The 17,500-nt window shown below is 29.5% G+C and overlaps 4 protein-coding genes across 4 annotated transcripts in view; all 4 read left to right on the top strand.

Annotated features, from left to right (window-relative positions):
- Nucleotides 1-340, top strand: part of LOC145306728 (uncharacterized) — a 108,333-nt gene extending 107,993 nt beyond the window's left edge. The window contains exon 5 of the mRNA XM_080149007.1: nt 274-340. The gene's annotated coding sequence lies outside the window, so the exon portion shown is untranslated. The remainder of the gene's footprint in view (nt 1-273) is intronic.
- The window catches only part of LOC145307040 (uncharacterized), a 33,774-nt gene extending 25,353 nt beyond the window's left edge, over nt 1-8,421 (top strand). Inside the window, exon 16 of the mRNA XM_080149379.1 lies at nt 8,321-8,421. Within this exon, the coding sequence (XP_080005505.1) occupies nt 8,321-8,421 (101 nt within the window). The remainder of the gene's footprint in view (nt 1-8,320) is intronic.
- Nucleotides 6,956-17,500, top strand: part of LOC145306725 (uncharacterized) — a 194,738-nt gene continuing 184,193 nt past the window's right edge. The window contains exons 1-4 of the mRNA XM_080149005.1: nt 6,956-7,010; nt 8,321-8,410; nt 11,769-11,867; nt 12,034-12,135. Of these exons, the coding sequence (XP_080005131.1) occupies nt 11,783-11,867; nt 12,034-12,135 (187 nt within the window). The 5' untranslated portion in view covers nt 6,956-7,010; nt 8,321-8,410; nt 11,769-11,782. The remainder of the gene's footprint in view (nt 7,011-8,320; nt 8,411-11,768; nt 11,868-12,033; nt 12,136-17,500) is intronic.
- The window catches only part of LOC145306726 (uncharacterized), a 13,636-nt gene continuing 9,352 nt past the window's right edge, over nt 13,217-17,500 (top strand). The window contains exons 1-2 of the mRNA XM_080149006.1: nt 13,217-13,310; nt 13,468-13,566. Coding sequence (XP_080005132.1) covers nt 13,226-13,310; nt 13,468-13,566 — 184 coding nt within the window. The 5' untranslated portion in view covers nt 13,217-13,225. The remainder of the gene's footprint in view (nt 13,311-13,467; nt 13,567-17,500) is intronic.

Raw genomic sequence — 17,500 nt, 5'->3', positions numbered from 1 at the left:
TCTTGATTCTAAATCTATAACTATACACATGTATAAGGCAGAAGATGTTTATCTTTCTATCTCTATTTAATTTTTTATTTTTCTAAACATATCTTTATATCTATTTATCTCAACATATCTAATCTGAAAATCATAATGAACAGACAAACAACTCTTTCTAATCTCTAGTTTCTCTATATCTATTTATTAATATTTCCAGTTTATCTGTTTATATCTTATATCTGTTATTAATTCCAATATAATTTTGATGAATTAATATAACAATTATTTTAGAACAGAACAGCTTTGGGTGAACAGAATGATTACCTACAATGCTTTATTATTTTAAAATATTGTGCCTGTGCCTTTTTTATATAAAAATTGATTATTGTATGATTCATGATTTTTAAAATAAGAATATTTAGATTTTAAAGTTTTTTTATTTATAATTTTAATTTGTTTACTAGCTTAGCTACTTTTAATTTACTTTGTCTGTCAGTTAGAGCTATTTTAATTTAAATCTTAAGTCTTCAAAACATTATTTAAACATTAAGATTTGTTTTAGGCTATTTTCTGCCTCCTTCCTCTTTCATTTGATAGAGATACCCTTGATGTTTTTTAGTGTTTATAGTGTTTCATTATAAGAATCAATGAAGGTACTCAGCTAATGTTGGTAGTTCATACTCTATCAGTGAAATATATCAATTTAAAATATATGAAAATACTCAATAAATGTAATTCTTATAAGAAAGTAACAGGATGTCTGCTGTCTGATTGTCTGTGTGTACCAAAGGATCTTGCTTACCGCTAAACCGTCAGGCTCTCCTTAACAGGTTAGCTTTTCATAGGTCTGTGGAAGGTTATAACTATTTGTGGGGAGGGTACCACCACCCTCCCAAGAGAAATCGACCCTAGGAAAAATTACCCCCCCTGCAAATTTTTTTAAAAAATTATTTTTAACTAAAATTAAAAAGGGGGCGAAGCAACATCCCCCCCCCCAAAAGAAAAAAAAATTTTACTTTTCCTTTTAAAATCTAAAATAATAAATTGGGGTATCAAATTCAGCTCTTCCCTCTTCAAGTGCCCCTAGAGGCTTCTAGGGGGCGTAGCCGCTAGTCAGTAATAAAGCAAAACTATGATGTTTAGCTGTGTGGCAGCAGATGGTCGAGTTTTGATTATTACTGCCAGATGGGCATCTTTACATACTTGGATGTTACAGGTAAAAATCCTACTGTCAGAAGCTGTCAGAAGCAACTAGTAATCAAGGTCCTAATAAAGGTTTAAACATAATAATCAGAACGTTAATTTCTAAGTCTAAAAGAAATTGTTTATAAATTTGTTGCAAAACTGAGTAAATAGTGAATACACAGTAAAAATACATAATTTTAGCATTTAGCAGGATCTAAAGTTATATACACAGACAAACATCCTGTTAGTTTTATAATAGGATTACAATACACATTATTACACAAAATCATTATTCTGCTACCAAAAAAACCTACAATTTAAAAATCAAACATTGGGTGAGTTACACAACTCTCCCCAAAAAAAATTTTCTAGAAAAGAAATGTCCCTTGAAATTCTTCTATTTCCTTTTTGAAAAACTAAAATATAAAGCAGAGTGGGTGGACTTCCTAAGAGCCACTAGAGGCTCCTAAAAGCATAGCCTCTAGTATATTATAGAGAAGGGTTATAGAAAGATAGTAAACTCCGTATATAAATGCTGAACAGGGTCTGTGTGTGTGTGTGTGTGTTTGTATCTAAAAGGATCTCGCTAATCAACTGAACCAAAATGGTTCTCCTTTACAATGTAGCTTCTATTGGGTCCTTGGAAAGTTTTTACCTATTTTGTTGGAGGGTACCACCACTCTTGAAAAATAGCCATAAAATAAACGCTCTGTGACTTTCAAGTCTTCCTATCCTACAGGGATCGTAGTCCTTAAAATAAAGTAACAGGATCTGTGTTTGTCTATATGTCTTTACCAAAGGAACTCACTAACCGCTGAACCGATCGGGTTCTCCTTTACAGTATAGCTTCCCATAGGTTCCAAGAAGGTTTATAACTATTTTGGTGGAGGGTACCACCACTCTCCCTTGAAAAATAGCAAAAAAATCCGATGTCCAAGCCTTCCTTTCCTACAAAGATCGTAGTAGGTAAATATAATGGTATAGAAAATCTTGGAGAAAATATAGATATTACAAATTCAAATACAGTATGCTTAATATAAACTGATTACATATAAGGATGCCATTCGCCATTTCAGAAATCAAATAAATAGTACAATTATTTCAATAAAATAAAAGATTAAAATGATCTCATGGACTTTCTGATAACATGTTTTAACATATTTTATTGGAATGATTAAAGGTTTCAGACAAATAGGATGTTTCTTAAAATAAAATTACCTCTAATTAAGATTATAATGATTGGTTGAAACATTTAAACACTGTTAGTTAGTAGGGAGAAAGGGAACATTCCGCTTTTTATAACACTAGTCCCCAAAGCTTTAAATAACATTTTTATTCGTTGGCTCAACAACTTTAGGGACTTTCATTAAATTTAAAATTGGTTTGTTCATAAAGTTGAGTGTCTAAACATTTTAACCCCAAATTGTAATCTAAAGAAGGAGTAATATGTATATAATAATTAGGGTTGTACATTAGTTTATTGGTCATTGTCTTGTCCCTTTACATCCCCGTTCTAATAAGAAAATTGGCAATAAAATAAGATTACTATGATGGCAAATTAACAAAATTATCAATTCTGTTGGTTTAAATTAATGGTTGAAAAGTTTATACAATGCTAGTTTGTACATACAAATAAAATCTTAAAATTTTTTAATTCAACAAAAGTGTAAACAATTTTTGGGACCTGATAATTTACAGTCCAATGTCTCCTCCCTCCCTGGCTGTCACTCTATAATTGTTTATGTTCGTTTGCCCGACAATTTGTTGAGCTTTTGTATTTATGGATGTTGTCATCCTTGTTTATGAAATGTTTTACCTAAGTTAATGCTTTTTATATTTTCATTTTTCAGATGCAAATAAAAACTAAAATTTAATCTTTAAAGTTCATGGATTTTTCTCTTTTTATTAAGCGGATTTTTTTTTACATGTTTAATACTTGAAATATCTTCATCAAATATAATGTTTAGGTAAAAAACAAGGATGACAACATCCATAAAAGCGAAGCTCTGAAATGGTAGGACAAATTGACATTAACACTTGTATAGTGTCAGAACTGAATAATCAGAATATAAATGTCTATAGTTGTAACTAAACTTTAAGTAAATTTGTTGAAAAACTACTTAAATACAGGATAATGTTTAAGGACTTTAGGAGCTGCGTATTATAACAATGTACTTTGTTGTAATAGGAATCAGTATTCCAGAAATCAGATCAATCAAAAAATTTTATCACATAACAAGGATGACAACATCCATAAAAGCGAAGCACTGAAACGGTAGGACAAACAGACATTAACACTATAGTGTCAAAACTGAATAATCATAATATAAATGTATAAGAGTCAAAGCAAAATTGTAAGTAAATTTGTTGAAAAACTGCTTGATTCAGGATAATATGGACATACTTACATTTTTAGGACTTGATTATAGAGTTGCTTCGCTTATTACATTATACTTTGTTGTCCCAGGAATCAAAATACCAAAAATCAGATCAATCATCCATTAGATCACATAAAAATTTGTTGTTAAAAAAGTAAAAAAATCAACATGTTTTAAATGGACGTACGGACATTTTGGTGATAATTATAGCTTAGCAACTCTATGATCATTTCCAAAATGTCCAAATGTCTATTTAAAATATGACAATTTTTTAATTTATTAAAAACAAGTTTTTTATATGAAATAATTATCCATTTTAATCTGATTTTTGGAAAACTTATTCCTAGAACAACAAAGTACAAGGTTTCAAGCGAATCATCTAATTAATCAAGTCTTAAAAATGTAAGTATGTCCATAAACATTATCCTGAATCAAGCAGTTTTTCAACAAATTTACTTACAATTTTGCTTTGACTTTTATACATAAGTATTTCCAACAGTATCCTGTATTTATTCAGCATTTCAACAAATTTACTTACAATTTTGTTTCGACTTTTATACATTTATGTTCTGATTATTTCATTTCAAAGCTTCGCTTTTATGGATGTTGTTATCCTTGTTATGTAGCTAATAAGGAGCTCTGAAGAAAGGGAATTTCCAGATTTTATCAAAAATCCTGAATTTTTTGTCATGCATTTTTTAGAAACATTAACTAAATGCTTGTGTATTTTTTAAGATTCAAATAATATGAAATATCAATTTAATATGAAAATGATAAAATTTCAAGTAACATTCTTTAAATTCTTATAATAAAGTAACAGGATGTCTGTCTGTCTGTTTTTTTCTGTTTGTTTGTACTGAAGGATATTGAACTGCTTAATCAATATGATTCTTCATGGAAAGGTTTATAACTAATTGTGGGAGGAGGGTACCAACACCCTCCCAAGAGCAATTTCTTTACCTTCAAGTGCCTCTAGTAACATATACTCTAGTATATATGTACATATAGGCCTTTACAATTGAAAAAAAAAATTTTAATAAAAAAATTGTAAACCTTATTTATAAAGACAGCTTTTACTAAAGGTAGAGATTTTGATTGAATCAAAATGATTTGTGTGTGTGTGTGTATGTGTATGCGCACTTTCTCTGTAATATACTTGTAGTGACGTTGAAAAAAACAGCGGGTTCTGATGGTTTGTGTGTGTGTATGTGTGTTTGTGGTGTGTGTGTGGGTGTGTGTGGCTATAATAAACCCCGTCCATTGTCCCCTCTCTCTTTGTGTGTGGGGACGTTTTAGTTCTGGTGTTTGTGTGTGTTGGTATGTGCAGGAAGGGAGGGGACAGTACACTGTAATAATCTTTTCTTATTCGTTGGCTTAATAACTTTGGGGACTTTTTTTGATTGGTTGATTCATTAAGTTGAGTGTCCAAATATTTCCACCACAAATTTAAATCTACAGAAAGGTTTATCTTGTATATTATCATTGGGGATGTATATCAATTTATCAGCCATTGTCTTATCCCTGTAGATCACTACACACACGCATACACTAAAAAGTTGACTTGTGAATTACAATTTAAAAAGAAAACTTGTTGGGCCAAGAAAAAAGAGAAATCTGAAGGTGACTAGCAGCACCACGACCACTAGTAGATCAGTTCTTTCTCATACGTGATCATGATAACATTTAGTTTTGTGAGTACATATTATACATATATATTTATCTATCTATTATCTATCCATCTATCTATCTATATATATATCTATCTATCTATCTATCTATCTATCTATCTATCTATCTATCTATCTATCTATTTATCTATCTATCTATCTATCTATCTATCTATCTATCTATCTATCTATCTATCTATCTATCTATCTATCTATCTATCTATCTATCTATCTATCTATCTATCTATCTATCTATCTATCTATCTATCTATCTATCTATCTATCTATCTATCTATCTATCTATCTATCTATCTATCTATCTATCTATCTATCTATCTATCTATCTATCTATCTATCTATCTATCTATCTATCTATCTATCTATCTATCTATCTATCTATCTTTCTATCTATCTATCTATCTATCTATCTATCTATCTATCTATCTATCTATCTATCTATCTGTCTATCTATCTATCTATCTATCTATCTATCTATCTATCTATCTATCTATCTATCTATCTATCTATCTATCTATCTATCTATCTATCTATTTATCTATATATCTATCTATCTATCTATCTTTACATCTGTCTATCTATCTATATATCTTTTTATCTATCTATCTATCTATCTATCTATCTAATTATCTATCTACATATCTATCTATCTATCTATTTATCTATATATCTATCTATCTATCTATCTATCTATATATCTGTCTATATATCTTTCTATCTTTCTATCTATCTATCTATCTATCTATCTATCTATCTATCTATCTATCTATCTATCTATCTATCTATCTATCTATCTATCTATCTATCTATCTATCTATCTATTTATCTATATATCTATCTATCTTTATATCTGTCTATCTATCTATATATCTTTTTATCTATCTATCTATCTATCTATCTATCTATCTATCTATCTATCTATCTATCTAATTATCTATCTATATATCTATCTATCTATCTATCTATCTATTTATCTATATATCTATCTATCTATCTATCTATATATCTCTCTATATATCTTTCTATCTTTCTATCTATCTATCTATCTATCTATCTATCTATCTATCTATCTATCTATATATCTATCTATCTATCTATCTATCTATCTTACTATCTATCTATCTATCTATCTATCTATCTATCTGTCTATCTATCTATCTATCTTTCTATCTATCTATCTATATATATATTTCCTAATTATATTGTAACAGGATTTATTTTTGTCTGTCTATTTGTACCAAAGAATCCAGGTAACTGCTGAACATATAGGCTTTACAGGGTTGCTTATCATAGGTCCTGGGAAGGTTTATAACTATTTTGGGGGAGGGTACAACTTTCCTCAGAAGAGAAATCTCCCTAGAAAATTTTATTTTTAAAAAAACATTAATATTGGAGGCCTAATTTTCTTATCTGTTCCCCCCAATTCATTAATTATGGACAGATGACAGACGGACAGATAGACGGACATTGTGAATTATTGAGTAGCTTCGCTACTAAAAAAGTATATAATAGTTATTTCTTGCATCATATTATAAACAGCTTTCCGCGCATATAAAATGTACAATTATAAGATTAAAACCAGGTTTTTATATTCGTAGAAAACTGGATATAATATGATGATAGACATAGTTTTTTTGTATGGATGAGAACCAGTTCTAATCCACTGGATATTAATCGGTTTCAAATGAATACGATAAAATTAAAAAGAAAATATTTAAGATTTGTTTGCTGCTATATGTTGGAGGATGCTTATCCAATAGTCCATATATTGCGGATCCGGGTAAGCAATTTTATACAACCAAAGCTGTAAATAGAAATGTCTATAAGAAATGTTATTTTTAAAAGCCAAGCTTTTCTATAAAAGGGTCGGTCCGTCAGTCTGTCCATCCGTCCAGAACTGAATGTTTTTTTTTTAATTAAGGCAATGTCCTCTCCCTACCTGCTTACAATGCTCTTTAAGCTTACAACATTATTTCCAATCGACGTAGAATTAACCAACTCAAAAGTCAAACGAATAGGCAATTATGAATTTTATTCAAATGTACAAGGCCTCTTTTTAAAAGCAAAGCTTTTCTATAATTAGAGTCGGTCCGTCAGTCTGTCCATCCATCCAGAACCAATTTTTTTTTGTTAATTAAGGTATATTAAAATTTATCTCAAACTTTGCATAGTGATTCCTGTAGTAGTTAGGTATGATTTTAAAAGCATAGCAACTCTATTATCTTTACCAGAATGCCATTACGTCCATTTAAAACACATTGATTTGTTAACAACAGCTGAAAACACAGGTTTCGTGATTTTTTTTCAAATTTATTTTGTTGTTGGTATATATAACCAATACTACTACTATACAATGTACAATGTATGTATAATTAAGGATAGTCCGGTTAGATAACAGTAAGCTTTTTTCTTAAATTTAGTCAGGTTAGAATTGTCCTATTAATTTCAAACTTGGCATAGTGATTCCTGTATTAGTTAGGTACGATTTGGAAAGAGTAGAAACTTTAAAATCGTTAACAGAATGTACTTATGTTCATTTAAAACATGACGATATTTAACATATTTGACACTAAATTTTCATATCTTATGAATATCTGATTTTTGGAATACTGATTCCTATTACAACAAGGTACAATATTATAAGCAAAGCATCTCTATAATGTCTTAAGCAGTATCAAGTAGTTTTGCAACAAATTTACTAACAATTTTGTTTAGACTTATGCATCTATATTCTGCTTATTCTGTTTTGACACTCTACAGTGTTAATGTTGGTTTGTCCTACCTTTACAGAGCTTTGTTTTTATTGATGTTGTCATCCTTGTTTATTTCTTTAAATTACAAATCATTTTGTTCAGATTTATTAGAAATAATAAATTTTTATGTGATATAATTATTCTATCAATTTGTTTTTTGGAAAACTGATTCCTATTACAACAAGTTATAAAGTCAATTAAAAATCATTTTGTTCAGATTTAATAGAAGCAATAAATTTTTATGTGATATAATATAATTATGATATTTATTTGACTTTTGGAATATTGATTCCTATTACAATAAGGTACAATGTTAATCAAAAATCATTTTGTTTAGATTTATTAGAAGCAGTAAAAACAGGATCTACTGATGAAGTTATCAAGTTATTGGATGCTGGAGCCAATATTGAAGAGAAAAATCATTTTGGTGGGCTTTAATCATTGGATTCATCTAAAGGGATAAGACAATGACCGATAAATTGATGTACATCCCCAACCATGATATGTACGAATATACTTCAGTAGATTAAAATCAAATTACTAAAGTCCCCAAAGTTGTTAAGCCAACAAATGAGAAAATGTTATTATAGGACTAGTGTAATAAACAGCCCATTGTCCCCCCCCCTCTCTTTCTCTTTGGGATTGATTAGTATAATACAAAAACACATAAATTTCTAGACATATTTATTAACAATTTGTTCTGTATATAAGAGGCTTTTAAAGTGATCGCAAAGCAAGTTTTAAAAATTTGATATATATTTGGAATTACTTAGTTATTTAGAATTATAGCAACAAATTTGCTAAATTTGTTATAAAAAGTGCCTTAAAACTTCTATTTTTAAATTTGCTACAGTACCCAAAAAAATTAATTTACACAATTATGTGTAAAACAAACTTTTAGATTTGTTGGCACAGATTTCTCTTAACCCTTACAGCTCGGGCCCCAATTCCCACATTAATAGATTGGGGGGGGGGGGGGGGGGAGGGTCATAGTCTATCTCGGTTCCTGTTACAGTTAGAGACATAAAAATGTTTTCTGGTGGTTTATGTGTATTTTTAAAGAAAATTACTTTTTCTAGTCATAGTAGTCAGACCGCTCCTTAGCCGCTATATATTAAAACAGCCATAGAGCGGCCAATTTAAAAGCTGGGATCACCAAATTTTAGGATGAACTTTTATTTTTTATAACCAAAAAATTACTTTTTCTGACCATCGCCAAAAAACGGCAAATAATGGAAACTGCTATTTTTGGCGGTTACGGCAGTAAAACGGCGGTTAGCAGCGCCAATTAATATTTTTATCTGTTTCTGATCACAATAAAAGACTACATAAAAATTTTTGTTGGTCTAAAGCTGTTTTAAAATTCGGCAGCTGGCAGCTTTAAAAAAGCAGAAAATAGAAAATCGGTCAAAAATAGGTCAAGGAGTGGTCAAACAGTCATGACCTTACTACTCACGGAAGTTTATTCTTGCTCAAGGATGTACTACAAAAGTTTTTAGGTCTCTAGCTGTAATAGAAGCCACTATATACATGATGTAAGTTTATAGTAAAAGCGGGACAAAAATTGGTCATAAAATCGGTGAGGAAGCGGTCAAGCGGTCATAACACCACTATTCTCAGATGTTCATTGATATCCCAGTATTCACAAAAGTCATAATGAAGAAATTAAGATTTATTTGGATTTTTTTCTAATTTTGGTGCCACCTAACCAACTTTGTCTGGACGCCACGCCCGAAACAGACCAGATATCCTTATAAGACCAACTCTTGCAGATGTATAATTACTAAACTTAAAAAGTCATGAAGTCACAACTCTCAATATGACCCCCCCCCCCCAATCTGTAAGGTTTAACACAGATAGAGTTAATAAGATTTATACTTGTAAAATAAGAGATAAATTTCTGTTTTTAATACTGATAAAATCAATTTTGCTAGTTTTTGTCAACTGAAAAAGTTGCAAACAAGGTTCAAAAATGTTGGACCAAATGACTAAAAAGATATTTCTCAGCTTATTTTAGTGCAACTAACATAACAGGCAATCAGAACAAATGTAGAATAATGTATTATGGAAACACAACTAAGGGGGCCCTGAAATGGTTTTAGAGAGATGTAGTGTTAGTAATGCACAGTAAAATTCAGTAAAATTTTTGTTATCAATGTTGTGTTAAAGTACCTCAATAAAATGATCCTTAGAACAAGAAGAAACTGGTGGTAGATGTATCATTTTATAAGTAAAAATATAGATATCCAATTTAAATCTTTTGATTGTGGAATTGTAAAAATATGATTTGTATAGTCTAAATATTTTTAAAAGTTTTTCATTGATATTATAATTACCAAAGAAGACCATTAGAGCCCCATTAAATCCACAAGCAATCAATTGGGCTGTGAGGTGTGTTGTGTTAAAGTACCTCAATAAAATGATCCTTAGAACAAGAAGAAACTGGTGGTAGATGTATCATTTTATAAGTAAAAATATAGATATCCAATTTAAATCTTTTGATTGTGGAATTGTAAAAATATGATATGTATAGTCTAAATATTTTTAAAAGTTTTTCATTGATATTATAATTACCAAAGAAGACCATTAGAGCCCCATTAAATCCACAAGCAATCAATTGGGCTGTGAGGTGAAAGGGCTTATATTTTTACAATTCCACAATCAAAAGATTTAAATTGGATATCTATATTTTTAAACATCTATAAGGATCATTTTATTGAGGCACTTTGACACAACATTGACAACAAAAATTATACTGAATTTATCTGTAATTCTAGTACTCTCTAATACTAATACTGTCTAAAACCATTTGAGTTGTGTTTCCATAATAGTTGTGTTTCCATAATACATTATTCTATACTTGTTCTGATTGCCTGTTATGTTAGTTGCACTAAAATAAGCTGAGAAATGTCTTTTTAGTCATTTGGTCAAACATTTTTAAACCTTAATTGCAACTTTTTCAGTTGTCAATAAGCAAAATTGATAACAACAGTATGAAAAGCAGAAATATCTCTATTTTTCAAGTATGAATTTTATTAACTCCATCTGTGTTAAGAGAAATGCCAACAAATCTAAAAGTTTGTTTTACACATAATTGTGTAAGTTAATTTTTTTGGGTACTGTAGCAAATTTAAAAATAGAGGTTTTAAGGCACTTTTTATATCAAATTTAGCAAAATTTTTGTCATAATTTTAAATAATTAAGAAATTCCAAATATATATCAAATTTTTTAAAATTGCTTCGTGATCACTTTAATAGTCAGCTTAACTGTTAGGAAAAATAGAGAACTATGTCAAAAAGTTTAGTTTTAGCTATAGAATGAAAAAAAAGACAATTAACTGCACATTTATATAGTCTGGAAATTTTTTCCTTAATCTTGGATATAATAAAAATCGGTGGAAAAAGCCGTTTTTTAAGGAAACAATAGAAAGTTTTGCCCTATCTTTGAGATTATATGAATGATATGATGTTAATGTTTGATAATCTGATGAGAAATTTTCTCATTTACAGTCTCTATCAATATAGCTCGTTCTGAATGCACATAAAAACCTTGTCTACATCAGATTATTTTGTTGGCCTACAATGCCAGTTCTTATTTTGTCTGGATTAAGTATCTATCTGTAGATACCTATATATCTTTCTATCTATATATCTAACTATCTCTCTATCTATCTTACTATCTTTCAATCTATCTATATCTATCTCTCTACATATATATTTTTGTATATCTATAACTGTACTCTGAGCTAAAGAATATATAATGTATATAATATATTTATATCCAGGTTACACAAGTCTTATGGTTGCAGCACAGTATGGAAACACAGAAGTAGTCAGACTTCTTCTAAAACTTGGAGCGGATGTCAACAATAAAGCTAATGATGGTTAGTTACATAATATTATTAAACTATATTAATATATTCTATATTCTATCTATCTATCTATAGTCGACTATTTCTATCTATAGATCTCTTTACATGGCTCTCTGTATATCTATTACTGTACTCAGAACAAAAAAATATACAATGTATCTAGAATATTTATATCTAGGAAGAACAAGTCTTATGGCTGCAGCAGAGAAAGGAAACACAGAAGTAGTCAGACTATTTCTAGAACATGGAGCTCATGTGAACCATAATGATAATATATTTGGTTAGTTACATAATATTATTATACTATAATTATATAATGTATCTTTAGTATATTCTATCTATCTATGTATACTAAGAGATATAAGTTTTCCGGAATTTTAATGTAGGGAGTAGATTTGAAATCTGCATCAAATTTTAAGAATTTTTTATAAAATTGGTTTTTTGTAAAATTCTTTATCTAAAAGCGAAAATACATTTTAAGTTAATTAATTTTGACCAATAGGATAGGTGGATTTTAAACTACCTGCGCTCTAATTGGTTGAATGATGTACGACATCCAATCAGAGCGCAGATTTTTTAAATCCACCAATCACAGATGCCAAAATTAATTAACTTAATTTGTATTTCCGCTTTTAGATAAAGAATTATACAAAAAACGAATTTTATAAAAAATCCTTAAAATTTGATGCAGATTTCAAATCTACTCCCTACATTACAATTCCGGAAAACTTATATCTCTTAATGTATACCTCTCTCTGTATATCTATAACTGTACTCTGAGCTAAAGAATATATAATGTAACTAATATATTTATATCTAGGATGGACAAGTCTTATGGTTGCAGCACAGTATGGAAACACAGAAGTAGTCAGAATACTTCTAGAACATGGAGCCAATGTCAACAATAAAGATAAGTTGGGTTAGTTACATAATATTATTTTACTATATAGTGTATCTTTAGTATATTCTATCTAACTATCTATATATTCATTTACATATTTATCTATCTCTGTATACCTCTCTCTGTATATCTATAACTGTACTCTGAGCTAAAGAATATATAATGTAACTAATATATTTATATCTAGGAAGGACAAGTCTTATGGTTGCAGCACTGTATGGAAAAACAGAAATAGTCAGACTACTTCTAGAATATGGAGCCGATGTCAACATTAAAGCTAATGATGGTTAGTTACATAGTATTTTTTTAATATATAGTATATCTTTAGTATATTCTATCTAACTATCTATATATTCATTTACATATCTATCTATTTCTGTATACCTCTCTCTGTATATCTAAAACTGTACTCTGAACTAAAGAATACATAATGTATATAATATATTTATATCTAGGAAGGACAAGTCTTATGGTTGCAGCACTGTATGGAAAAACAGAAATAGTCAGACTACTTCTAGAATATAAAGCTGATGTACACAAAAAAGACAACAGAGGTTAGTTACATAATATTATTATACTATATAGTGTATCTTTAGTATATTTTATCTATCTTTATCTTTATATCCATTTATCTGTATACCTCTCTCTGTATATCTATAACTGTACTCTGAACTAAAGAACATACAATGTAACTAATATATTTATATCTAGGAAAGACAAGTCTTATGTCTGCAGCATGGAATGGAAAAACAGAAGTAGTCAGACTGCTTCTAGAACATGAAGCCGATGTCAATCATAAAGATAATGATGGTTAGTTACATAATATTATTATATTATATTTGTAACTTTTTTATTATTTTCTACCTATCTTTATCTGTTTATCTGTATATCCATTTATCTCTCTGTATATCTATAACTGTACTCTGAACTAAAAAAATATATAATGTAACTAATATATTTATATCTAGAAATGACAAGTCTTTTGGGGGCAGCAAGGAATGGAAAGACAGAAACAGTCAGACTGCTTCTAAAATATGGAGCCAATGTGAACCAAATAAATAAAACTGGTTAGTTACATAATTTAATTATACTATATTTGTATCTTTAGTTTATTCTATCTATCTATCTATGTATATATAGTCTAAACATATACCTCTGAACACCTCTCTCTGTAAATCTATAACTCTACTCTGAGATAAAGAATATATAATGTAACTAATATATTTATATCTAGGATGGACCAGTCTTATGTATGCAGCACAGTATGGATTTACAGAAACAGTCAGACTGCTTCTAGAATATGGAGCCGATGTCAACCATAAAAATAAATTTGGTTAGTTACATAATTTTATTATACTATATTTGTATCTTTAGCATATTCTATCTATCTATGTATAGTCTAAACATATATCTCTGTACACCAATCTCTGTAAATCTATAACTCTACTCTGAGATAAAGAATATATAATGTAACTAATATATTTATATCTAGGAAGTACAAGTCTTATTCTTGCAGCAGGAAGTGGAGAAACAGAAGTAGTCAGACTACTTCTAGAACACGGAGCTCATGTCAACCATACAGATAATGATGGTTAGTTATATAATATTATTTTACTATTTAAATATTGTATATTTAGTGTATTCTATCTATCTATGAATTTCTGTATACCTCTCTCTGTATATCTATAACTGGACTCTGAACTAAAGAATATATAATATAACTAATATATTTATATCTATCTAGCTATCTATATATTAGTACTTATATTTTTAAACAATCATAGTTTTAGTTTATAGTATTTTTCAAAATATACTCAAAATCTTAAACGATGGGTGATTTCGTAGAGAAATGTTACTGTTTTCAATATTTTCAAAATACTAAAATAACCCTAAAAATATACAAATTCCCCAATAAATTCGAACGACAGGAAATTGAGACTTCGCACATTTGTTGATATTTTCATACGGATATAATGGGTCAACTTTTGCTAGATTTGGGATGTATTTGTAAGATACTACATATGTTCACATATCTTTACAATCAAACATGGTCAGAAAATCATAAAAATTACGGAAAATATTATTAAACGAATAAGGTTTTATGGCTTCACCAGGATTTTATGACTTGGAATAATAAGGTTTGGTGAATAGATTTTTTTTCTATCATCACACAAGCTCGTAGCAAGATTATCAAGATAGTTAAGCTTTAGTTGTTATTGCTAATTTCGCTTGTTTTTTTATTTTCATTTTGGCAGCATTTCATGCTTAATAAACCAACCAATCAAAATTAAAGAAAAAAAGTCTCCAAAGTTGTTATTTGCAACTCTAAATGTGTTAATGTTCGTTTTGGAGCTTTGCTTTTATGTATGTTGTCATCCTTGTCAAATAACATATTACAGAGTAGCTTTGTAACTAAAAATTCAAAAAATCAAAATGTTTAAAATGGAGTAGCTTTGCTTCCGCTCTGAATGTAACTAAACAAGTATGATAACACCCTTAAAGGCGAAGCTCAGTGAATATAAAGTCAGACAAACAAATATAGAGTTAACAGCGCATTTTATATTAAAAATCATATTGAACAAATTTTAGTATAAATCTAACCAAAAAATAATAAACATTCAAATTCTCAGAGACTCAGTCATACTTACAATTAATATAAACCGCTTTCTAGGATATAGAATGTACAATTATAAGAATGCTTAAATTAAATGAAATAATCAAAATTATCATGCATTTTAAATTTGTTTCGCTTTTATGGATTTTGACAATTTGTGTATTGTAACTTATAAAAAAATTGCTCATTTGTAAACATCATATTCATGACCAACTTCCTATCATAAAGGGGAGGGGGAGGACTATATACTGTTAAAGTTTAATAAACGTATGTCTAAGCTAAGCGAGGTTTTTCTATAATTTGTGTTGGTTCTTGAGACTTGATGCGTCGGTCTGTGCATCATTAATTAAATGTTAGTATTGTCTGTGCATCATTAATTTAATGTTAGTATTGTATAGATTTAGAAAGCGTTGCAACTATATAATACTTACTTATAATTTTGATTATACTTATACATTTATGCTTATGTTAATGTTTGATTGTACTACCATTTCGCTTTTATGGATGTTGTGATCCTTGTTGATATAATTAAACCTTTAAAATATTCCTCACCCCCCCCCTCCCCTTCATATTCATATTTGACTTGCAACTTTGGATGGAAGAAAATAATACCCTTTAAGATTTAACTTTCACTTGACCTATACTGAACTCCCCCCCCCCATCTCTTTTAGAAAAAGTTGACCGATGATCATTCATCATATATCATACATCATAATAGGGGGAGGGGAGGGATCTTTTACTTACAACGAGACTTAAATAACTATTAGAAGAGTATAAGTATTTAGAAAAAAAACCCATATATAATAGGATACTAGTTCAGATATTTTTTAAGCTACTGACCCAAAACAAAAATAACAACACGGCACAAATTTTGCCGTTGAATGTGTGCGTCTGTTTTGATCTAGCTGAACTTTACAGGTTAGCTTCTAATAGGTAAAACCCTCTCAATATTTTTTAACATTCTTACATAAAGATCATAACAGAAATTCTTTACTATCCCCAGGGAGGAGGGTGTATTAGACTGTAAATTAAATTGGTACCCAAAGTTTTAGAATTACTTTATTTTATTGGTTGGCGCAAAACTTTGGGTACTTTTATTGTATTTTCATTGGTTGGTTTAAGACTATCAGTGTCCACACTTTTCAACCAATAATCTTAATCTACATATGGGGTAATTTTGTTTATCATTACTGGGGATGTACCAGGGGCATCCAAGCTTATTTTTTTTGGGGGGGGGGGAAGGGTAAATTTTTTTTAATGGGAGGTTATTTTTTGAGTGGGGGGGGGTAATCAACCTTTCCCCCCCCCCCTTGGACGTCCTTGGGATATTATTTATTGTCCATTGTCTTATCCCTTAAGATCCCTGACCAACCCTCAACATATTGATCATAACTTAGACAGGGAGTTGTAGTATTAACATAGTTTTAAACATATGGTTTTGTTTTCAATTCTAAAGGTACTACAAACTACGCTTGAAGTTAACCAGTATTTCTTGTAAAAAAAAGTAACAGGATGTCTTTATAACTTATTGTTTCTTTGGATCGATATGATTTTAACCCCATTTTATGGGGGGGGGGGGGGGTGAAAATGTATGAAATCTGAGTACTAAGCTTATTGAACTAGCAGAGTCACGGAGGGAGTGGACATTGGACTGTAAATTATATTAGCTTAAAAACTTTGGGTATAAAATGTATTTATCAACTCTGTGATCGTTGCTTAAAGATTATGTGACAATTTAAAACACAATAAAGTTAAGTGTCCAGACATTTTAAACTTAAATTGTAATCTAATGAGGGGTATTTTTGTTTATCATCAAAGTTCCCTTGTTGGTCGGGATGGAAGGGAAGGGATAAAGAAGAGGAATGGGGGAGATATAAATTTTAGCCCGCCGAATAGTTCACTTTTTAATAGAACATGAAAATCTGATGTAATATCCAAGTAATTATAAATCCATTTTAAAGTCGATGCTATCCCAAAAAAGGACCACTGCACTGTTAAGGACATTTGATAATTAATGACACAAGACTCAAAGTTGAACCCGTTATTAGTGATTGATTATGACGTAACAAAAAAAATTTGCCAATGAGAGGACATTATTGACCAATGGTAAAATTCATAGTAGCCTCTCAT

This window comes from Acartia tonsa, chromosome 15 (assembly GCF_053477335.1).
Source record: "Acartia tonsa isolate MP-2025a chromosome 15, ASM5347733v1, whole genome shotgun sequence".
Lineage (NCBI taxonomy): Eukaryota > Metazoa > Arthropoda > Copepoda > Calanoida > Acartiidae > Acartia > Acartia tonsa.
This window is presented reverse-complemented; position numbering and strand designations above follow the sequence as displayed.